This window comes from Mya arenaria, chromosome 4 (genome assembly GCF_026914265.1).
Source record: "Mya arenaria isolate MELC-2E11 chromosome 4, ASM2691426v1".
In the NCBI taxonomy this organism is placed as follows: Eukaryota; Metazoa; Mollusca; class Bivalvia; order Myida; family Myidae; genus Mya; species Mya arenaria.
Genome location: NC_069125.1, coordinates 5,866,092 through 5,887,881, shown reverse-complemented (window position 1 = coordinate 5,887,881; position 21,790 = coordinate 5,866,092). Strand labels below are relative to the sequence as shown.

Sequence of the window (21,790 nt, the reverse complement as noted above, 5' to 3'; positions counted from 1 at the left end):
TATTATACACACATGCCTCATAAATATTTCACATGGCTGCACTCTCTTTATTACCAGTTTGTCACATGCATTTTGGGTCTAGGAGTAAAACGCTAATATAATTCATTTCAAAACAGGAGTTCAGATCTAAATTGTTCATGAGAATGTGATTTGTACTTAGTTTTCAGATAGTGTTCTCCTTAAGGGTGTCTATTGTTCTCCTTAAGGTTGTCTATTTTTAGAATTTCTCTGAATACAAAACCAGCTAGTTGATTATTTTAACGAGGTACTTCTAAACTGCCATGAATCAATCCAGCATGCAAAAATGCATGCTTGCGGATATGAAAACGTTTTTGGTAGTTGTTAATATTGTACAGAGTTTATATAAAAATCGGAACACTTTAATCTGGCGTAAGATTTAGATTATTGGTTTAAAAGCATGAAGGAGAAAAAATAAACATTTGAGTTTTGAAAGGATTAATCTTAAGGAAAAGCTTCCTAAATAGTATTGTTATTTCAATGTCCCGGAGGTTTTAAAACTATGTACTTCTTTTTACGGACATATCTTGTTTCTGAATTGTCTCAGTTAAAACTTAATGTTCGCGAAGACATATTGATTAAAGATTCTAAAGCCTTGTCCCTGTGGACGTACTTGACGTTTTGAATTATGAGTTGTTGCTTATAAAAAACGGTTTGACATGAAGTTAAATGGGTTTTTTCTATCCCGCCTCTTCTATTATTTTTTTTTTTGAAAACAACAGATATTTTTCGTTAATATTTCGTTATGAGTATTCAAAAGCCTAAGTAGCCATTTTTAATAGTTTATTGAAAATCCTTCTTCTTAAAAAAATATATGGTATATAGAGAGAGAAAGCAAAAACTAATTAATCATTTTGTTTACGTGTGGACTTCTTTTTGTGCACTCTATCATACGGTTATGTGTTTATTACACGCGTTCAGAATGACTTCAATGACAGCATGAGCAAAGGATTTACGCGAGTATCAGCGAGCTTAAAAGTGCACGTTAAAAGTCAAATTTCAAAAAAGCCTTCTAAATTAAACTGAAACTGGAACATTCACGTGAAGTTAAACGTACAGGTTGTATTTAACAACCTCTCAAATAACTAAATATCAGTATTGTAGCCGAATTTCAGATGAGCATTTACTACGTCATATGGTCCTCTTGTTTCATAACTGAAAGTATTATTATCTTTTCGTGATGCCTTTATGTCTTTAAAACTCAGCTTTATATGTGAGGATTTACTTCTGTATTATGATTATGTATGAAGAGAACGATGAGTTTTGAATCCTGATAAGTAAATGAAATATCACCTTTGAACAGTTGAATTGCATCTCTACTTTGTGAATGATACTTTGATATATTTAAATTATTCTGTAGATAATTGTTATATGAATAAAAAAAAGACAAATATCTTTTGAAATATTGTGATTAATATAAAATAAACTATGCAGAATTCTTAACGTTCGAAAAACGTTTTGAAAGTGTATATAATTTTATGCTCTTACTGCATTTACGGCCTTTGAGACTAGATGTAAGTGATTGTATAACTTTCATAATTTAGAGAAGGAAAGCATTGAATAGAAGTGGAGTTATGTTTAACCATAAGACATTACCCTGTGACAGCAATGGAATCCTTATTCTGGAAAAAGTGTCCTGGTCAGCCAATGGCTGTGCCTCTTGCATGCAATCACATGATCATCATGTGAACCTAAAAAAGTTTTGTGACCAAAGAATTATGAAGAGAAATAAATATTTGAGACACAGACAGCAAAGTTATGAATGCCCAGGGAAAAGGTCCATCTTTGACATATTTTGGGAAAAAATCAATGCTCCTTTGGGATCAGAAAATCACTGTGTGACAGAAACTAGTATTGGCAGCCATTTTGAAGAGCTTATCTCAGGGGTGAAAACTCAAACTAGCTGCAGTAGCAGAGTTGTTGAGAATTGTGGCCATGCTGCTGAAAACTGGAACCAATCAAACGGGTTGGGAGTACCCCTTGGATGTTTCAAAGTGTACTTGTAAGTAATAATGAAAGAAATTTCAACTTTACTGTTGTGACAATGGTTTATAATGCAGTTAATTAAATGTTAGTGTCATTCTATTTGATTCGTTGGGTGCCTTATCACCTTACTTGATATCTGCTGCTTGTAGGGGCATTATTAAAAGCAATTTGTTTTATGCTATATATTTTAATTAGAACATGGATACACTTCATATGTTGTGCCATAGAATGACTATTAGTAAATATCGGCCATGGAAGTAGGACATTTGATGTACTGCTTGTACTCCAGTTTGATGTAGTACATCAAGGAAAGAAGTGCGACCTATACACGGTGATTTACGTCACTCTACATCTGACGTACTACATGTACTCTACATTAGAAGTACTACATATACTCTATAATTATAGATGCACTACATGTACTCTTTATTCTACAGTATAATGCCATTTTACTTCTACCCGACCAGTATAATCAATCCTAGAATGATGTTTTAATACGTACTGTGTATTTTGAGCATTTTTATAATGTATTTTTTCGATTTGCCATTTTAAAATACTGAGATGTTTATGGTTATACCATATGAGTAGGCATTTCATAATTTTGCTAAGTAAAAAAGGGACAAGCATCTTAAGAGTAAACATTAGCAAATTTGGAAAGGAGACTGGTACCTGTTTCATTGACGGAACGTTGTTGATTTCAGACCTAGAGTGAAATTATGTAAGTGATATAATTTTGTTATTCTGTCTGCTCAATATTTGTGTGAATTGAACTTAAGTATTAAAAACAAACACAAATATAAGGAATTAAAATATATAATCTGTGTTTTGCGTAGTTTTTCGCATAAATATTGTGAAGTTTATAAAGATTTAAGGTTTTGATCCTGTAATGTAACAGGCCCCTAATAAGATGGGTGAAGACCTGATGGAGAAAAGCCACCATTGCACCGTCAGACTTTTTATCTCCTAATTGTATCATTGTAAAGTAGGTTGTAGGTTTTATGGAATATCATTGATTTCAGCAAACAGCCTTTCGATAGCATTAACTAATTTACAATCTTTTATTTCTTATAATGTTTGCTGGAGTTTATAGATATTGTGTTTTAATGGGGATGATACATGCTATTGCAACATTATGCCCAAAATAGCGAAAAACTCGTACGTAAGTCTGTTAGCCATAGCTGTAAGCTAAGTGATAAACATCAAATTGAAACACTTACCTACTTGTGATCAGAAATATTTTTAAATACGTACTTATTTTCATACTGCTCATTTTATGATGGAGAAAGAGGCTTATTTGTGCAATTTGTTAATACGATTTGTTGTTATTGTCACAATTGATTGCTTTTTATTGAATACGTATTTTATTGTCATGGTATAAGAAGCTTTCTGTCACAAATTTATGTCAAATAATTGTGCATTTAGTGTTAAAAATTTGAAGACAGTCTGCAAAACATAAAATATCATGGTTTACGAACTATTTGTATTGCAGTCATCACTTTATCCCAGCATATATTAATAAAGGAAGCAATGATGTTGCGATTTGTAAAAGCATTATACTAAATTAAAGAACGCATGGGCTTAGCGTTTGTTAGAAGGCATTTGTGAAAATGAATATGATGAGGCTGGACATGACTTATTTTATCTGATAAATGCATTCTAACACTGACATCAACGGACTCAGTGTTCAAGATGTATCGAACATTTTCGAACTCCTGTTGAAATGGTTAAGTCACAACAATGGAATAAAAAAGATAGCATGGCCATTAAATCATTCCAATCTGATGTGATGAATAAGTTATTGAAATGGTCGTTAATATGCATGTATGTTTTTGTTATGCAGGGCAGCTAAAAATGATATAATTAATACAAAATTTTAGTAATAAATGGTGCATTCAAAAGGCAATATTAGTGACTTGCTATATATATCAATGTTAGTCGCTTATTCTTCAATATTTGGCTATTTATTACGCAAGTCCTCAAAATTAGAATTGTCCAAACAGTTGCGCAGCGCACCAACAAATTGGTTTATCAACAGTTTCAGTTCAGTAAAGTAAAAAATTATGATAAAAAACACAAAACCTTTTTTTTTCAGGGGAAATTAGATGAATATTTTTTTGGAAATTTTGACAAGATGGAACCAAATACACTTTCAAGAGAATGACTGTTAACTTGATTAGTTCTTATTGCCATGGGAATAGTAAACATTAATGCCCTGAAATATTCGATAAAAATGCTCACATTTCCCCCTTCTGTTGCCGATCTTGTTCCTTAAACTCATTATCATTTGATGTAACATAAACAAGTCAAATTGACACGCATGTCCCTTAAACTGACGACATTCTGACTGGGACTGTTTCTTTTGCCTAAATTTGATACCTGGAAGAAATCTGGTCAAGTGTTGTATATTTTCTTTTCAAATATATTTGGGGTTTATATGTATTGGTTTTTTAGATAAAGACACGAGAGACTTCAATAATTTTGATTTGAAAGAAACGCATGTGTGCTAAATGAAGCCGAATATGTCAAAAAGTTGTTTGGTTTTTTGAATGGAAGTGAAAGTATGGGTACATAGATAAATAAAGTCATTGTACTGTTACACTTTCAGAGCGAAACAGACGCATCAAATTGCTGAAGCGACTGCCGAGAAGAATGCCCGCCTCAAGGAAGCTTTTGGCATCAGCGATTATTACCAAGATGGCAGCTCCTTTGACCCCAACAGAAAGACAAAGGAAGATGCAGCGAAGGCATTGGCGATGGCACAGAAAAAATATGCGTAAGTTGTGGGCACTGATATTGCTTTTCATTGAATTATTTAACTAAAAATTAGCTATGTTGGCAAATAATAAGGGTGTAAAGTTAAATGTCTTTTGATTCTTTTGTGATAGAGAAATCATTTGAATAAGTTAGTTTGCCGAAAAAATGTTGAGGAATCATAATTGCCTTTTGATGTCAGCATTCTTGCAAAATGAATGTGGTCGTTACCGTATTTTTGTGTACAGTTTGCATTTTTTTACATCGAAGGGAGGTCACTCACTTTGGTTTATGGATTTTGTTATATCGGCAGTGTAAAATCGTGTTCGCTTAGTATCACTTGGGTGAGTCGAAATAATCCTAGTTCATTATTTTAAAGTTTCGATAATGTATGATTGATTTTTATGCCCTCGAAGGTGGGCATATTATAATCGCACCGTCCGTCCGTCTGTCCGTCCGTCCGTCCGTCCGTCCGTCCGGCTCTGTAACTTTCCCTTGTATGGATAGATTTTAAAATAACTTGCCACATGTGTTCCACATACCAAGAGGACGTGTGGCCTGCAAGACTCGTGTCCATACCTCAAAGGTCAAGGTCACACTTAGTGTTTATTCACAATGGAGTGCTGCATATAAGGACATAGAGTATAGGTTGTCGTGTCCGGGCTGTAACTTTCTCTTGTATGGACAGATTTTAAAATAACTTGCCACATGTGTACCACATACCAAGACGACGTGTCGCGTGCAAGACCCGTGTCCCTACCTCAAAGGTCAAGGTCACACTTAGTGTTTATTCACAATGGAGTTCTGCATATAAGGACATAGAGTATAGGTTGTCGTGTCCGGGCTGTAACTTTCCCTTGTATGGACAGATTTTAAGATAACTTGCCACATGTGTTCCACATACAAAGACCACATGTTGCGTGCAAGACCCTTGTCCCTACCTCAAAGGTCAAGGTCACACATAGTGTTTATTCACAATGGAGTGCTGCATATAAGGACATAGAGTATAGGTTGTCGTGTCCGGGCTGTAACTTTCTCTTGTATGGACAGATTTTAAAATAACTTGCCACATGTGTTCCACATACCAAGACGACGTGTCGCGTGCAAGACCCGTGTCCCTACCTCAAAGGTCAAGGTCACACTTAGTGTTTATTCACAATGGAGTGCTGCATATAAGGACATAGAGTATAGGTTGTTGTGTCAGGGCTGTTACTTTCCCTTGTATGGACAGATTTTAAAATCACTTGCAAGACCCATGTCCCTACCTCTAAGGTGAAAGATTGTGTTTATTCACAAGGGAATTCTGAATATAAGCACATAACAGTGTAGGTTGTCAAGTATGGGTGGTATTTTTTATGATCAGAGGCAATTTAAAATAACTTGCCATATGTATTTGACACGTAAAGGCAAGATCAACTTTTCATGTACTGACCTTGTTTGTAGGTCAATGTCACATTCGGGGGCTTTCGTCACATACTGTGACAGCTCTTGTTTAGTATAATTACGTATTATAATAATAATTATTTATAAGTAAGGCGAATTGAAATAATTGCGCACTTCAATTGTGTGAACTTGAGAAAAACTCTCTCTGTCTTAAGCATTATTCCACGTGTTTGTAATACCTAGCTAAAGGTGTTGCCATGTTGATAACATTAATGTACCATATACGGCTGTTGCTTTTACAATTCGTGTCTACGGAGAGCAACGTCGGGATTGTCTTTTAACTACTTATGTACATGGTTGAGGAACCGATTATCGATAGTGAAACTGGAATTGATTTCCAGCATTACCGAATTTTATAACCTTTGGCGTTTAACGATTCAATAAAATTTGACAATTTTTTCTGCTTGTCTTGACATTTTTTATTGTGTCCTTTCTATGTTTATAAGGTGTTTTACCCGATTTTTTAATAGATTCATTTTGCCTGCGTCATGTACACATTATAATACGGTAATTAAAAACTATTAATTAGTGGCATTAAAACTTGATTAAAATATCTAAACATTTATCAGAAAAATACTTCCAGTATTGATGCCTTCAGACTAGAAATTGACAGATCCGAAGCCTCAACATTCATATCAAATTAACAGACCTATTTTGCTGCAATTTATTAACACTCGTGACATTAAAAGTAGTGTGACAGCTTCGGTTGTGAAGGAATTGATATTAATGTTTGATAACCTTAATGGCATGAACAACACGTACGGGATAAAATGGGGAAAAATAAACCTATTATTCCCTTAATTGCTTTTAATTCCAATTTATCGGAGAAGAAATACCATGAAAAGGTAATAACAATATGTATGATTAATCACATGACTAGTATTATCACAGTCTTCATGGGAATAATTTGGGTTATAAACAGTGAAGTAATATGCTCTGAGTGTTCTGTCGCCGGTTAAACAAATTAAAAATTCATCAGCTGTGCTTCTAGTGCCCTAAGGTCATTATGGAAATTTGTTTCCTGGCTACTTTGTTCAGAAATGCGAAATTTGTGAATACATGTTCCTATTGTTATATCTGTGGCCTGTTTGAAAGTAAAAAAAGTATTCTGCTTGTTGTTAAGATTACTGAATATTTTTTACCCATATATTTTGATTTTGTTTTCATACTGATGTATTTGAGATGTATTTGACCTGTATATAATTAGTAATGTATGCAACACTGGCGAATTCTCAACTTGATTTTGTTGTCCAACGTCTCCGTAATAATGGCTTTGATCCATCAGATAATATGTAATTGTATTGGTGCTGACACTTAAATATATTGATATGTAATTTGGTACACATGTTAACAGAGACAAAATTCACATGTAGAGCAAGGCTTTATTTATATGCTCTGTGTTTGACTTAATAAATAAACAGCAGTTGAGCGTTTGTATTCCCTCCTCACTCTCATACTTCTTCAAGTATGTAATGAGACTCCTTTATTTTCTAGTTTTATTTAAAACTCTCAGCACATCATAGACTATCTGACATTTAAAAGTAAACAACGATGTCATTAAGCAACGTTGGTAATCGAAGCAAAAGTCTGTCCCAACAGCTCATTGAAAATTAACAATTTGTGTTTTTAGGATTGTGAAAGATTCTGATTCCGAGCCTGAGACCTCTCCTGGACCGTCCAGTCGTAAACGCAAGAAGAAATCAAGGTAATGCGTGTAAAGAGTCATGTAAACTGTTCAATTAAAATCTAACATGATTCTCCTTTAAACTTAAGAATTTTATTTAACAAGAAATGTGTTAGATAAAGGTATAATCTGACATAAGTAAAACAGGAATAAGTGTATTAACTTTGGTAATCACATGTTGTTTTCCAGGGACAAAAGTGAGTCATCACCTGAAAGAAAGTCTTCAAAGAAAAAGAAAAGTAAAAAACACAGGCATGATCGGTAGGTTTTTGAAGGTGTGGCCTAGTGTGTCTATAAATAGTTACAGACCATGTGACCTTGCTTACTGTAACTAACAGTCTGTTGTGCGATATGTTCACTCACATTTATGTTTTGAATGAGACTGCAGTTATATTTTGGGATACTTTTGTATGATATGAGCAGACATAAGTGTGTCAGTTTTGTGTACTGGAGGATGTACATGAACATAGTAATCACATTGGCATGTTGTTTCCGTTTTGGAAGTTTAATGGCATTTTCATGTCGCTTTCCGCTTTAGAAATTTATTGTAATGGAAATCACATTGTCATGTCGTTTCCAGTTTTGAAGTTTGATGGCTTTTCAAATGACATTTGGCCTGTAGACGTTTGTTGTGGATACCGTTTTTAGCCAGAGTATGCACCAAAATCGTTACAAAGACTTATTCGGGTAGTTTGATTTGCAGTTTTACTGTTTTGAACCAGGAAAACTATCCAGGTGAAACAGTGTAAAATCTGACAAAAGACGGTATCCGCAAAACAGAACTATATTTTGTTTATTCAATTTCAATTTTTCAGTCACAAATATTTATAGACACCTTATGAAAATGCTCCTATCTGAGATTAGTAACATATTACCTATCATTATTTACTTTCATACTATATAAATGTGTTCATAAACCATGTTTTGCAACAAACCTTTTATAAAGAAAGAAATACAGTACTGCTGTAGTATGGTTGAGGTTGATATTGATTGTAGTTAGTTTGCACCCCCATTGTTGATAAATCAGTTTTTCTAGGCTACAAAAGAGATTTAACGCGGCAAATAATCTGAATCTTTATTGCATGGTTTCCTATTAAGGCATTTTCATTTGGTGTTTGTGCTTTGATTTGTTTATTTCCTTTGTAAAGAAAAACATTTCAGGGTTCGGCTTTCAATTTTGTTTTGGGGATAACTTTGCAAATGGAAATGGGAATATAAATCAGTCAATCTCTGCATTGATCGTAACAAATGAGCTGTGTCATAAACAGGTGCATTGTAATCAACCTAACGTATCTTAATTCTAACAAAATTTCTGTTTAGACGATTAACATCATGTGTATTCTGTTTTCCGAAAGAGGAGTTAAAATATATATTACTACCATAATAGCCTTGGTATTGCAAGCCTCTTCTTTAAAAAGCAATAACCTTGGCCAGAACTCTTAAAACCATTCAATATATGGACATGCAACTTTGAACACTTGTTGCAAGAGGTAACGTGCATCTGTGTAACATGTCCAATTACTTTTACTTTAGTGCTTAATATGCAATGCCTTTTATCGCCTGCTGAACAGATGAGCCTTGTGGTTCTCTTGTAAACACTTTTTTTTAATTCGAGAAGAAAATCTTCTGTTTTCATCAATAAATGAATAAGTAAATATATCATCCATACACTTTTACTTTCAGCATGTATTAAACATTTTGAGTTGCCTTCAAAGTGTGTTTAGGAGGCTTAGTACAAGACCGTTGTAACGCGTACTATTTCTATACTGAGATGCAACCATCTTGCAATAAGCCCATGGTTTGCTGTTGTGTTTCTGCTCTAATCTTGCATTTGTGGTTCCCTTTTAGACTTATACTATATCAATGTACTTCTATATGATGGGTGTTTTCTTTGTTTGTATGACTTCATTTTATTTTCATCATAAACCTTGATATGTAAAGCGCATGAAGGACTGTAAGTTGAGAAATATAAGATATTGATTTCATAGTTCATTCTATTGCAGATGTTTATGTTGTATTCCTAAATGTAACTGTTTGGTATATGATTCTGAAGGAAATGTTCTGTACCCAAGTTCATACAACTACAGCCAATTGTAAAACATTTGGATAATGTGTCCACATGTTGTGTTTAGGTTAGTTTGCAATAATTTATCCCATAATTACCATTGGCTTGTGTTGGGCAGAGGGCTGAATTTTCATTATCGATTATTCATACAGACAAAAACGACGGACTAATTGAACGGATTTATCGATAATTATCAGAAATTTCAAAATTATACATTTTATTTCTTTTCGCATCTAGTTAGTAGATACTGATGAATAAAATAAGTGAAAGTGAAATATTTATGGAGTTTATAAACTTGTATTTTTTTCCAAAAAAACAACAAGCACATTTATGTCAGATCATCAACAAAACAATACAAAGGAAACATTATTCCGGCAAAATGTCGTTGATTTTCAGCCGGCAGCGACGATAAAGCGACTAGCGCTCATAATCGGCCCACCATTATATTAGCTTATGAAAATATTTATATGTGTAAACTTTCCTAAAATTAACATGTGAATAGCTTATCCACTTTTATGCAATTGGCTGCTGATTGACTTTATGGTTTGAATGAAGTTAAGTTTAAACTCAGAACTTTATACCAGACGTTTGTGGTTATCATTACATACATGTATCACACAGCTCATACATTATCTTGTACATATTCTTTATCATAACATCCATTCATTATTTCATTTTCTTGGGAGTACAAGACACGAATAAAAAAAATTAAAACAGTTTTTTAAGCATGTCTGAAGGAGGAAGGTAGGTTTTACCTCTAATATACTAGATTTGCTGTTTAAGTCTGTAGAGGCTATTGATTTTTTTCTAAATGAATGTTAGATAGTTATGCTAAATATGATTAGAAAAAGCAACACTTCTGTTAAATAATATCAGCATTTCATTCTGCTATGTACAAAATTTTGGTTGGTCGAATTGTCTAAATAAAAGTGGCGAATTTGAGTTTGCAGTTTTTGACTGTATTTTAATAATATAAACATAAACATATTACCATCTTTTGATAATTTATGTGTACTTAACCAATATTCTTGTTATCATATTATGTTTTATTTTTTTTCCTGCTAATGTCATTTTGGTGGCTCAAATAAAAAGGTAACTTATACTTTCACTTTGTCAATGAATTAATCCATATAAGAGATGATAAATCTGTACTAGTATTTGCTACTACCCATAGAGTAATTTTCATTGACATCAATGTTCAATGAAATATAATTAAATTCTAGTTCTGGTTGTTTTGCTAAGCAAAATAAATCTTTTTCATCAAATGTTTGATCATGAGTCTGGTCTATTTTTTTACATGAGTATGGACTTTTTAATGTCATAAGACTGGATCAATTTTTGTCTTTTGTATGATTATGATTCACATTCTTTTTAATGCTCAGTAAACTGTCTCACATTTTCTCAAAGTTTTTGCTGGAAAATAAGTAGGGAAATTATTTTGAAATTGATATGAGAACAAAAACCAGGCATTTTCCAAAATAATAGAAGATTTTGACAACATCTTCTAGGACTTGCCAGTCGTAATTGATGGAAGATGGAAAAACTTTGGAGTATTTGATTACTATAATTTCCGGTTCGTTTCTTTCGTAAGCCTTTTCTTTATTTAACATTATTAAAGTCTTTGGCTTTGATATGCCTTCTCATTTCTTCAAACCAGAGGAAATTTGTTTACAGTGATATGAATTGTGACTTTCCAAAATGTAATTTTATGTGGTTTTGAAATGTCATTTGTTAAGTCAGGTGATTTTGCAGCTGTTATTATATATGCTAATGAAGGTGCTGGCCATATGTGAATAAGTATGTGCGTTTGTCCATTTTTGAATTTGACCATTTTTGTAATGGTGATATTTAGAATTCGACCGTTTTTGTAATGGTGGAATTTGTCATTTGACCATTTTTGCAATGATTTAAACGAAGGAATTGACATTTGAAATGGTAAAATTTAAATTTTGACCGATTTTTGTTAAGGTGGAAATGTAGAATTTGACCGCGTTTTTAATAGTGGAAATTTATAATTTGACCGTGTTTGTAACGGTGGAGTGTAGAATTTAACTGTGTTTTTGTAATGGTGAAAACTGGCCATATTTATTTACAGTGAATCTATCTAACGATGTTTCAACTTATTTGTCCTATGAATTTATTTCTTACGTTCCTTTGCTATGATCCCAAAAATAAAACTGAGTAAGTGAACTATCATAACTTTTTTAAAGGAATATTTGGTTTATTAAATCATCTTTAGTGTATTTATTCAACGTTAGTATTCTTTTCATTACAACCCATGGAATACGTTAACTGTAGTGTGAAATACGTTGACTGTAGTGTGTACACTATGACTAAACCTTGCACCTCCTCTTTTGCCTGCTTTACAATGATGCAAGTAAGCATTAGACCCAGTTTAAAGGTAAGCTAATCCACAGTTGTGACAGAGATTTTGTTTGTCTGTCTGTCTGTATTCATTCATTTTATCATTCTCTCTCATCAGTTTGTTTCTCAGTTTTGTATTTAAATGAAGTTGATTAAATCTTGAATTGTTACATTATTAAGAAGCATTTCAGGGGAATGTTTAATTAGGAATTCTAGGAGAGATTTTGTACGTAGGAGACATTTTCAAAAAAAAATGCACTGGTGAAAATACCACCTTGGTGAGAAATCACTCCTAAGATTCATATTAAAATTGTCCCCAGCTTCAAGTGAAAAAAATCAACATTCAAAAACAAATCTGCTTTCGTGTAAAAACTATTAATTTTCAAAATGTTTTCATTAAAGCATTGTTGCTACAGGTTCAATACATCTGTTCATTAGCGAATATTCATCATACCCGTAACAATTCAATATTGGTTTTAGAAAATCTTTAATGCAGTTACAGTTTAGGATTTTTGCTTTTCAGGTTTTAAGTAGTCTTTGATATTGAGTCAAAAGCATAAATTGGCGTTGTATAAAAATGTTCAGATCAAAACAAATCAGATATATTTTTATAAAAATGTAAATCAAATTTGTCTCCAAAACCTTTGGAGATGAAGTTTGCATTCATGAAATATGGCTTAACAACTCCTGTACAGTATTGTTAGATGTTGTTTTTTTTCCTTTTTTATCGCAATTGGAACATGAAACAATTATTTTATTTCTGATAGGAACATATACTCGCATGCTGTTTACAAGAATCGATCATACAGCTTGTACTATGTTTAAAATGGCTTACTGATATTTAAGGTCCGTGAGTCGAAAAAGCAAGAAACGCAAGCATAAACATAAGAAAAGGTAACTTTCTACTAATGATATGCAGAGAATACTATTTATACCGAAATTAGACTTCCATGCAGTTTTACATAATATCTTATTGACAAAAAATGTAAAGTGAAAATAATTAAACAGTTTTTAGAAAGTTTTCTATTTATGCTTCTCAAACTATATAAATATAAAGATATTTGTATTGCTTGTTGACATTACAGACTTGATGCACAAACACTAAAAAATCTACATTTTGATCTCATTTAGTGACTCTCCGTCCAAGAAGAGGAAGCACAGAAGACGATCGGTCAGCTCTAGTTCATGCTCCAGCAGTGATGACAGGTAGGCGGCTGCTAATAGGGGATAGGGGGCTTCTGTACAGCTGGCCATTCATTATTAAACTGAGAGTTTCCAGACTGCTATTCAAGTATATTTCCATTTAACTACATTATTTTATAGCTACTGCTCCCGCTATATGGGTAAGTGCGTTGAACAAAGTCGTATAATTTTAAGTCATGAGGGTTGTGGATGAAGTAGCGTTTGGAATCTTGTTGCCAAGGACTTTTTTCAAAAATATAAGTGAATAGCGTTATTATTTATCCACACTCTAAAGATTGGACGGTAAAGCTTCGATTGTTTGTTACCATTCCGCTATGGTAATAAATGTTTAGTCAAAATGGCTCCCCAAAATGATACAACAGATCATTTAAAATTATTATGATAGAACATAATTTTATAAAGTGACTGTTGTAGAACATAAATTGACCATGGTAAAATAAATTGAAATGGCTGGTAGAACATATAAAATGATCGGTAATTGTCTATCATTTCGGGAGTATCGTGTTTTTAGATAATACACTAATGATGAAAATATCACTTAACAAATTTCCAACTTGTATTCTTCAGTTCTCACCCATCAGACCATGAGCCCAGCAGCAGATCAAAGCCGGACCAGGATCGGTCACAGTCTCGCAGAAGCCCCTCTCGGTCCAAATCACCTGAAGAAAGGTATAAAGCTTTTGAAAATTGATTTAGTTCATTTTGTTGAGTATTTTCCATTTATAAAATTGTGTTGATGTTTGTTAATGTTGTCATTTTGTACAGTATTGAGTCCATATTGAGCCCACATGAGTCCATAAACACCTGATTAAAAATGGTCTGTTCTGTTCTGTTCATATAAGATTGGTTAGGTGCTCAAATTGACAGGTGCATAACTCCATGCCGAAAGTCTCTGGTTGTTGGTTAACAAAATATTTCTTGAATAAGTTTCGTTTGAAAACTGAGAACAAAAGAGGTATGTGTCATTGCTGAATGGTGCAACAATTTGAATTTACAGGCGACCCCGGCAGGAGGTTCGACACCGCAGTGAGCCACTGTCTTCATTGAGCCCGTCAAAATCACCAGGACGAGGGCGATCCCCCTCACCTTCAGACAAGCGTTCATCTCGGAGGTCAGATTCACCCAGCAGAGGGGGTAGCAGACATGGCAGGGAGTCAAGATCTCCAAAACAACATAGGTACATATTTAATAGAACTTAGGGAAACAATGTAGTGACGATCTCCCGAACAACATAGACACGGATTAATTAGGATTTTGTAAACAATGGAGTCACAATCAATCGAACAATATAGGTACAGGCCTAAAAGGATAAAGGGATGCAATTAGAATAGACGGATTTAATAGGATTTTGGAAACAATGGAGTCATGATCTTCCAATCAACATAGTTACAGATTTAATAGCATTTTGGGAAACAATGAAGTCACGATCTCGAAAACAACATAGGTACAGGCTAAGAATGATGAGGGAAACAATCGAGTCACGACCTCCCACACAACATAAGAGCAGACTTATTAAGATTTAGGGAAATAATGGAGCCACGATGTCCCACACAACATAAGAGCATGCTTATTAAGATTTAGGGTAACACTTGAGTCACGATGTCCCACACAACATAAGAGCAGGCTTATTAAGATTTAGGGTAACAATTGAGTCACGATGTCCCACACAACATAAGAGCAGGCTCATTAAGATTTAGGGAAATAATGGAGTCACGATGTCCCACACAACATAAGAGCATGCTTATTAAGATTTAGGGTAACAATTGAGTCACGATGTCCCACACAACATAAGAGCATGCTTATTAAGATTTAGGGAAATAATGGAGCCACGATGTCCCACACAACATAAGAGCAGGCTTATTCAGGTTTAGGGAAATAATGGAGTCACAATGTCCCACACAACATAAGAGCAGGCTTATTCATATTTAGAGAAATAATTGAGTCACAATCTCCCGTACTACATAGGTACAGGCCTTATTGCATTAAGGGAAAAAATGGAGTCACAATCAATCGAACAATATAGGAACAGGCCTAAAAGGATAAAGGGATACAATGAAAATATGTTTACACTTTTTCTGAATTATGGGTGAGTGTCATCTTTTATATTGTATAAACGAAATGCATGTTTCCCCTTTTAGGGTATGATGTATTGGGTATCTCTCATTCCTTAGGTTGATAATTTGGGCTTTAAATTTTTGGAGTACAATGAATAAGATTTCAAAAATAATTGGGTTTGATTTCTTTTTGATTCCAGGCTCAATTTCCAATGGGCTTGTTTAGAATTCACTAATCCAGGAAGGGGTTTTGAGTTCCAATAAAAGATCAAACTATTTGTGTGCAATATATATGCAAAAGCTACAGAAACATGCTCAGTAGCAAAAAGTTTAAACATAAACCCGGTTTAGTGGCAATGGGCAACGCCAAAGACATAGAACACAAATTCACAAACAAGAAACATAGAACAGCACACAACTCTACAAACAGCACAGTGCATAAATACTATATATATATATATATAAATAATTGGAATGTTTATCAAGAATTGTTAGGTACCGCCTTGGAACGGTCAGTAAAATGTAAATTTACTAGGGGTTTAAACCAGTTTATGTGCACAAACCTCACTCTTATCCCAACAATTCTTAATATAGATAAATCGCAAAAGATAAATCTTATCAAAGTATGCATTACCAGTGGTTTTAATCAGCGGATGTATAATAGGTACGAAAAATTGCCAAATCAGTCCAAGAATTTTAATCCAGGCGTTCTCAAAATTCCTCTTTAGCCTCCAAGAAGAATAATAAGAAAATAAATAATAAATCCCACTAAATTCTTCCCAGATCCAGATCAGACTCGCGAGCAAGAAGATCTTCCAGGCGTGACCGTTCGGGCTCTGACAGTAGAAGTAGGTCAAGGGATCGTGAGTCTAGGAGCCCGTCCATTAGACGACGTAAGGGCTCTCCAAGCCACCTGGATAGAAGAAGGATAACTAGGTACCCCTTGGTTGGGATAAGTCAGAAGTGATATTGTTAAATTTTGTGGTATAAATGGCGTAATGTTGTTATTTTTTCCAAATGACGTATAAAATTTAAAATTATTGAGGCTATTTAAGGGGATTTGTAAATGTTAAGGTTTGAATTAGTGTTACATTTAAAGTGTTGTCATTAAAAGATTAATTTGATTAGTACACGTTATACTTTCATATATATTCTTTACATGCTTTATTTATCGCTTAATTTCAGTTGTGGTGTCTTTACTAGAACATTTATTTTTCCATCGCTTTTCAGTTACCTGGTGAATATTGTACTTTATTGGGCCATTTCATCAACGCTTTCATCGTATGATCGCTTTAAGGAACTCATATTTCTAAAATACTAGGGAAGAAATTTTGCTGTTTGAATTTTAAGTGTAGAAAAAAATCTGTCAGAGTAAGTATTTTGAAAAAAAGCCTGTATAATAAAGGGTTAAATAAAGGACCCTTGATAAATCTTAAAATACTTTGATATTTTGCCAAAAGCTGATTGATAAGATGGCTCCTATATCTTTTTTGTGTTCACATTCTGTTGATTTTCATTTTTCTTTATGTTGTTGCTATTTATATCTTCACCTGAAGGTCAAAGTCGCCAGAGTTTAAGAAGTCAAGGTCAGATAGAAATCGGTCGCCAAGGAGATCACCTTCGACCCCTCCACGATCCAGAAATAGATACTGATCCCCACAATCAGCTGGTATTATCATGTTCTAAAGACTTGTGAAGTTTGCAGTTTGTGCAACTACCTGCATTATGGAGAAGTTTGAACTAACTTGGTAGCAGCTAATGACTACTAACTAACTATATATGTACTAACAGTCATGAACTAATAAGGACTTGGAAAAGAAAAGACAAACCATTAATACTTATATTACTCTTTGTCTCTGATACCAAAGAATGAGCATGAAGCTGGAAAAAAACAGACACTGAATTATATAAATCTGATTATGAGAATTGAGAATTAGGCCCAAGATCCTGTTAAAAACCCTGATATGTTAGTTTTTGAGTTGCAGTTACCTTGCAAACTTTTTCTGTAAAAGTCCTACACATTTATACTTATTCATCTCGACAGTTGTTCGAACAGTCTATTGAAACCTGGAAATTTCTCTTACTAGTTCGTAATTGCTTGACAACATCTATTTCTTCCTTCCAAACTTATCAGAAAACTATGATGAAGGAAAAGTATTTATAGTGCCACTTCGAAAACTATACATTATCTACTGGAATGTAGTATTAGAGATATTTACTAACATCATGCATGTTAAAAAAAATCCTGAAAATTGATTTTACTACATACAATTACAAGAATTCATATTAACATTATACATGGTTGTCCAAATAGTTCAGTGATTAGGACACTAAGTAGGTTTTATCCGGGTTCTCCGGTTTCCCTTACAATACAAGATCAAACTTTCATGCAACATTGTGCATTAAGTTAATATAACTTTCTTCTCAATCATAGTAAAAGAAAAAAAAAATCCCAAGAGAAGGTAATTCACGGTCAGACTGTAAGTATTTGGGCTGGTGGCTAATGCATGAATTAGCTGCATGAATACATTATGAATGTTTCTCATTTTGTTATTTGCATGTTTCTATTTGTATTCGTTGGTTTTAGTAGGAAAAAAGGAAGTAGTTTTATTTAGTGTTATTGAATTATAGTAGATTGATGGATTTGAAGGGCTATTTTCTCTGTTGAATACCGGGTAAATCGACTACTTAATGAAATACATGTATATAAACATTTAAACTTAAATGCTTTTGACTAATAATTTTGACTAACAATTAACAAAGTACAGATTGTTGCACTATGACACTTGCTAACTACTAATAAATTGACCAAAATAAAGCTAATTTGTAGAAATAAAGACTCTTCTGTTATTTTGTAATGAAATTGGATTAAATATAAAAAAATAGGTGTTAAAACATGTAAATGTGATTAAAATGAAGCATTGTATATATTTATTTTAAAAAAATCGCAAAGCATTAATTTGTTTACAGAAATATATGCTATACCGACATAACGATTAGAATAAAAACTGGTTGTTCTGACATTCTGATGATAAAAGGATTTGACGTGAGTAATTATAGACGCTTGCTTGTCATATTTCAGTCACACATTTTATAAAACATTATAATCTTGCAGTGCTCGTAAACGCCCTGTACCATACCATCGCCCTACACCCCCACCAAGCAGTTCCGATAGCGAAGATGAACGTCACAATCATCGCCGCCGACATCGCAGTCATTCACGCAACAGTAGTTCCCGACACAAGACATCATATCGACACAGCAGCCGACGTCGAAGTCATAGCAGTAACAGCAGTCACAGTTATAAATGAGATTAAATAATAATAAAAAACTATTTGAATCTCATTTAGGAGATTATAGTATCCATTAAGTTTAAGAGAATTGCATTGGCCCCTATAAAATCTGTAAATCTACTCCAATTACTGTGTCATTTATTAACATGCATTACTATTCAGGTTTCGGTGTCCCTACACCTATTTTTCACATCAAAAGTCTTGATTTTATATCATAGGTCTGCGTGTTAAAACTGAATACTTCCATAATGACGTGTATGAATAAATGTAACAAATTACCAACTAGCCAATTTCAAACAACAGTTCCAAGTTAACAATGTGCTCAGAATATTTTGAAATCGTAAGGGACTAGTTAAAATCTTATTTGATTGTTGATTGTCTGATAAAGAGAAGGGATAAAATGTTACTGTGATGGTCTAGTCAATTCAAAGAGATTGTGATTCTTTGCTTGTCGGGAAGGCTTGGCCTTGAATTGTAAAAAATATTGCCAAACACTTGTTTTTGTTTCAAATATAATTATGTATTTGTGAGGAGGGGTAAATTTCCTGGTGTTGATAGTATTTTTATGTATATTTTGTAGCTTTGCAAAATTCGACAGTGTATTTTTGAGAAATTAGGGCAATTAACTCAGTCTTTAAAAATATGTCAGTCAAATCCTTCAATGGTATCACATAATAAGAACTAAGTTTGAAACTCGTATTTTTGTTTGTCTAGAAATGTAAATTGTTTCTTAAAATCTGTATGTTTTTATCTTGCAACATTTTTATTTTTAAGTTTGTTTTTTTATTAGCCAATTTTGATAAGTTATTAATTCACAACTCAATTGTCCAAAGACTTACGTCACACATCAGTAAATTTAATCTGTTGGTTTAAAGCTCGCATCTTCATCGATGAGCGAAAACTCACAAATAGTTCATCCTTAATAAATTGAAGCATCTTGATTTATTCAAGAAAAATCACCAATATTACACTCTTGTCAATTTAAGGCAGTTTAAAATGTTTCGTGTTCCATCAGATTTCATATTTAAGGTCTTAAAATAAGCCAATCACAGCAAAGTGTTTCGTGCACTGTGTTTCGGTAATTGGCGTACATGATTGAGACACTGACCTGAGATTTAACAAATAAACTAAAATTGTTAGTTCTGAAAAAATCAAGCAGTTGCTATCCCTGTCTTTGAATATTTGTTTTAATATGTAATTCATGAACTAAAATCCATTATTTTAAAATAATTATTTAAGGATTGTGTAAATAATGCTATGAGTTTATAAATCTATGCATATTTAAGGAATGTAATGAAAAATGGTTTGTAGAGTTTTGTATGTATTTTGTTAAATTTAGTCAAGATAAAGATTGTAACAACTTTAGATACATTATTGATGTGTAAGTACCAAATGTGTGACATTTTGTATATAAAAAGACACCTAAGAGAATAAAGCTATATATATCCGACTATGTTGAAAATTAACAAGTTATTATACATTTAGAACGTGTTTGATTTGTAAATTTAACATTCATAGTAGGTTGAGCAGTGCAATTTTTATGCTGTATTTTTGATTATGCTACTGACATAGTTTTGTATCAAAATTGAAAATCACTTAACTGTTCATTGTAAATAATCATAAGCCATGTTCCTTTATGCTTCATTTAAAACTTGTCAAACACGATCTTTCTATATATTTCCATTTCAATACATTTTTTGATGTTATGAGTTGCTTAAAATATGTATTTGTCACAATGCAAATAAATATCTTCCCAAAGAATATGACATATCAATATTTCACAGACGTTCATCTGCAGATATAATGTCGTTTAACATGGCTTCTATATCAGCGTTTATATTAGACATCACATAATTCACGGGCAAACAATAACCTGTTTCAGGCCAGTGGCTGATTAGAACCAGTCTAGAATGTATGTATTTACCACAGCATCTGACGGTGAGATACATTAAGTGAGAGCACTGATTTTCAACTGACATTTTTCTTGTTTTGATCCAAACTTCTTCAATGCCTTACATGCCTAATATGACTTACCATATAATCATAGCACTCGTCGAATGGACCCTATCCGAGTGTTGTATAAACCTGATATCAACGCCAATTTAACTATTTGGAATCATGACGGTATATTGCAATTAAGTTATTTAACATTGATCTGTACGATGCGGGATATATTTTGACTCGTACACAACAGAGAAAACAACATTCTACTGCAATATTGTTTTCCCTGCTGTGTTGTCGTCCAAATATTATTCCATATACTATTTTAGTCTAAGGTATTTTGTTCACGAATGTCATAGAAAGTCATATGTTCACTATTGGCAAAGAAAAATAATAACGATAAATATGGCGCCAATCTCTATGCGGAAAAAAGGGGGGGTCAAACCTCGGCAGCGACAACCCGAAATACGGGTAGCTCCCTTGCTTAGCGCTCGGTATTTAAAATGTAGTACTTGGAAATGGTCTTCTTGTTACTGGTTAATCTCAGTCAAGTTGTATACCGAGTATCAGTGCTATACACCGAGAACTAAGAGGCCACTTCACAAAGAGCTATGGTATCACGCTGAGATCTCTTGAATCACAGTCTGTTTATTTAAGCCTTCTAATATCTGGATTTAACTGGGAATAAACTTAATACTCATGAATAATCTCATGTCACTTATGACTTTTAAACACAATTTAGATCTAATGGCGGTGCCAAGCCATACTGCAAACCAATGTGCGCGGGCAGATATTGACTCAGTGCTCCAGCCAGGATTTGAAAAGGGCAGGGTGCTAGGTCAGAAAGGGCACTTTTAATGCGCAGTAAATGAGCCTAAAAGGGGCACTTGCAAAGTTCAATACTGTGTCTGTTTTGTAACTTCGTTCAATACTACAGTAATTGTTATGAATTCTTAAGGTATTGTCATTGAATCAGAATTATGTATAT

The 21,790-nt window shown here is 33.4% G+C and overlaps 1 protein-coding gene across 1 annotated transcript in view; it reads left to right on the top strand.

Annotated features, from left to right (window-relative positions):
- Positions 1–20,622, top strand: part of LOC128230304 (serine/arginine repetitive matrix protein 2-like) — a 53,019-nt gene extending 32,397 nt beyond the window's left edge. The window contains exons 4-13 of the mRNA XM_052942473.1: positions 4,610–4,777; positions 7,829–7,903; positions 8,072–8,143; positions 13,158–13,205; positions 13,443–13,517; positions 14,082–14,183; positions 14,512–14,691; positions 16,352–16,504; positions 17,125–17,237; positions 18,684–20,622. Of these exons, the coding sequence (XP_052798433.1) occupies positions 4,610–4,777; positions 7,829–7,903; positions 8,072–8,143; positions 13,158–13,205; positions 13,443–13,517; positions 14,082–14,183; positions 14,512–14,691; positions 16,352–16,504; positions 17,125–17,221 (970 nt within the window). The 3' untranslated portion in view covers positions 17,222–17,237; positions 18,684–20,622. The remainder of the gene's footprint in view (positions 1–4,609; positions 4,778–7,828; positions 7,904–8,071; positions 8,144–13,157; positions 13,206–13,442; positions 13,518–14,081; positions 14,184–14,511; positions 14,692–16,351; positions 16,505–17,124; positions 17,238–18,683) is intronic.
- Positions 20,623–21,790: the final 1,168 nt, after the last annotated feature.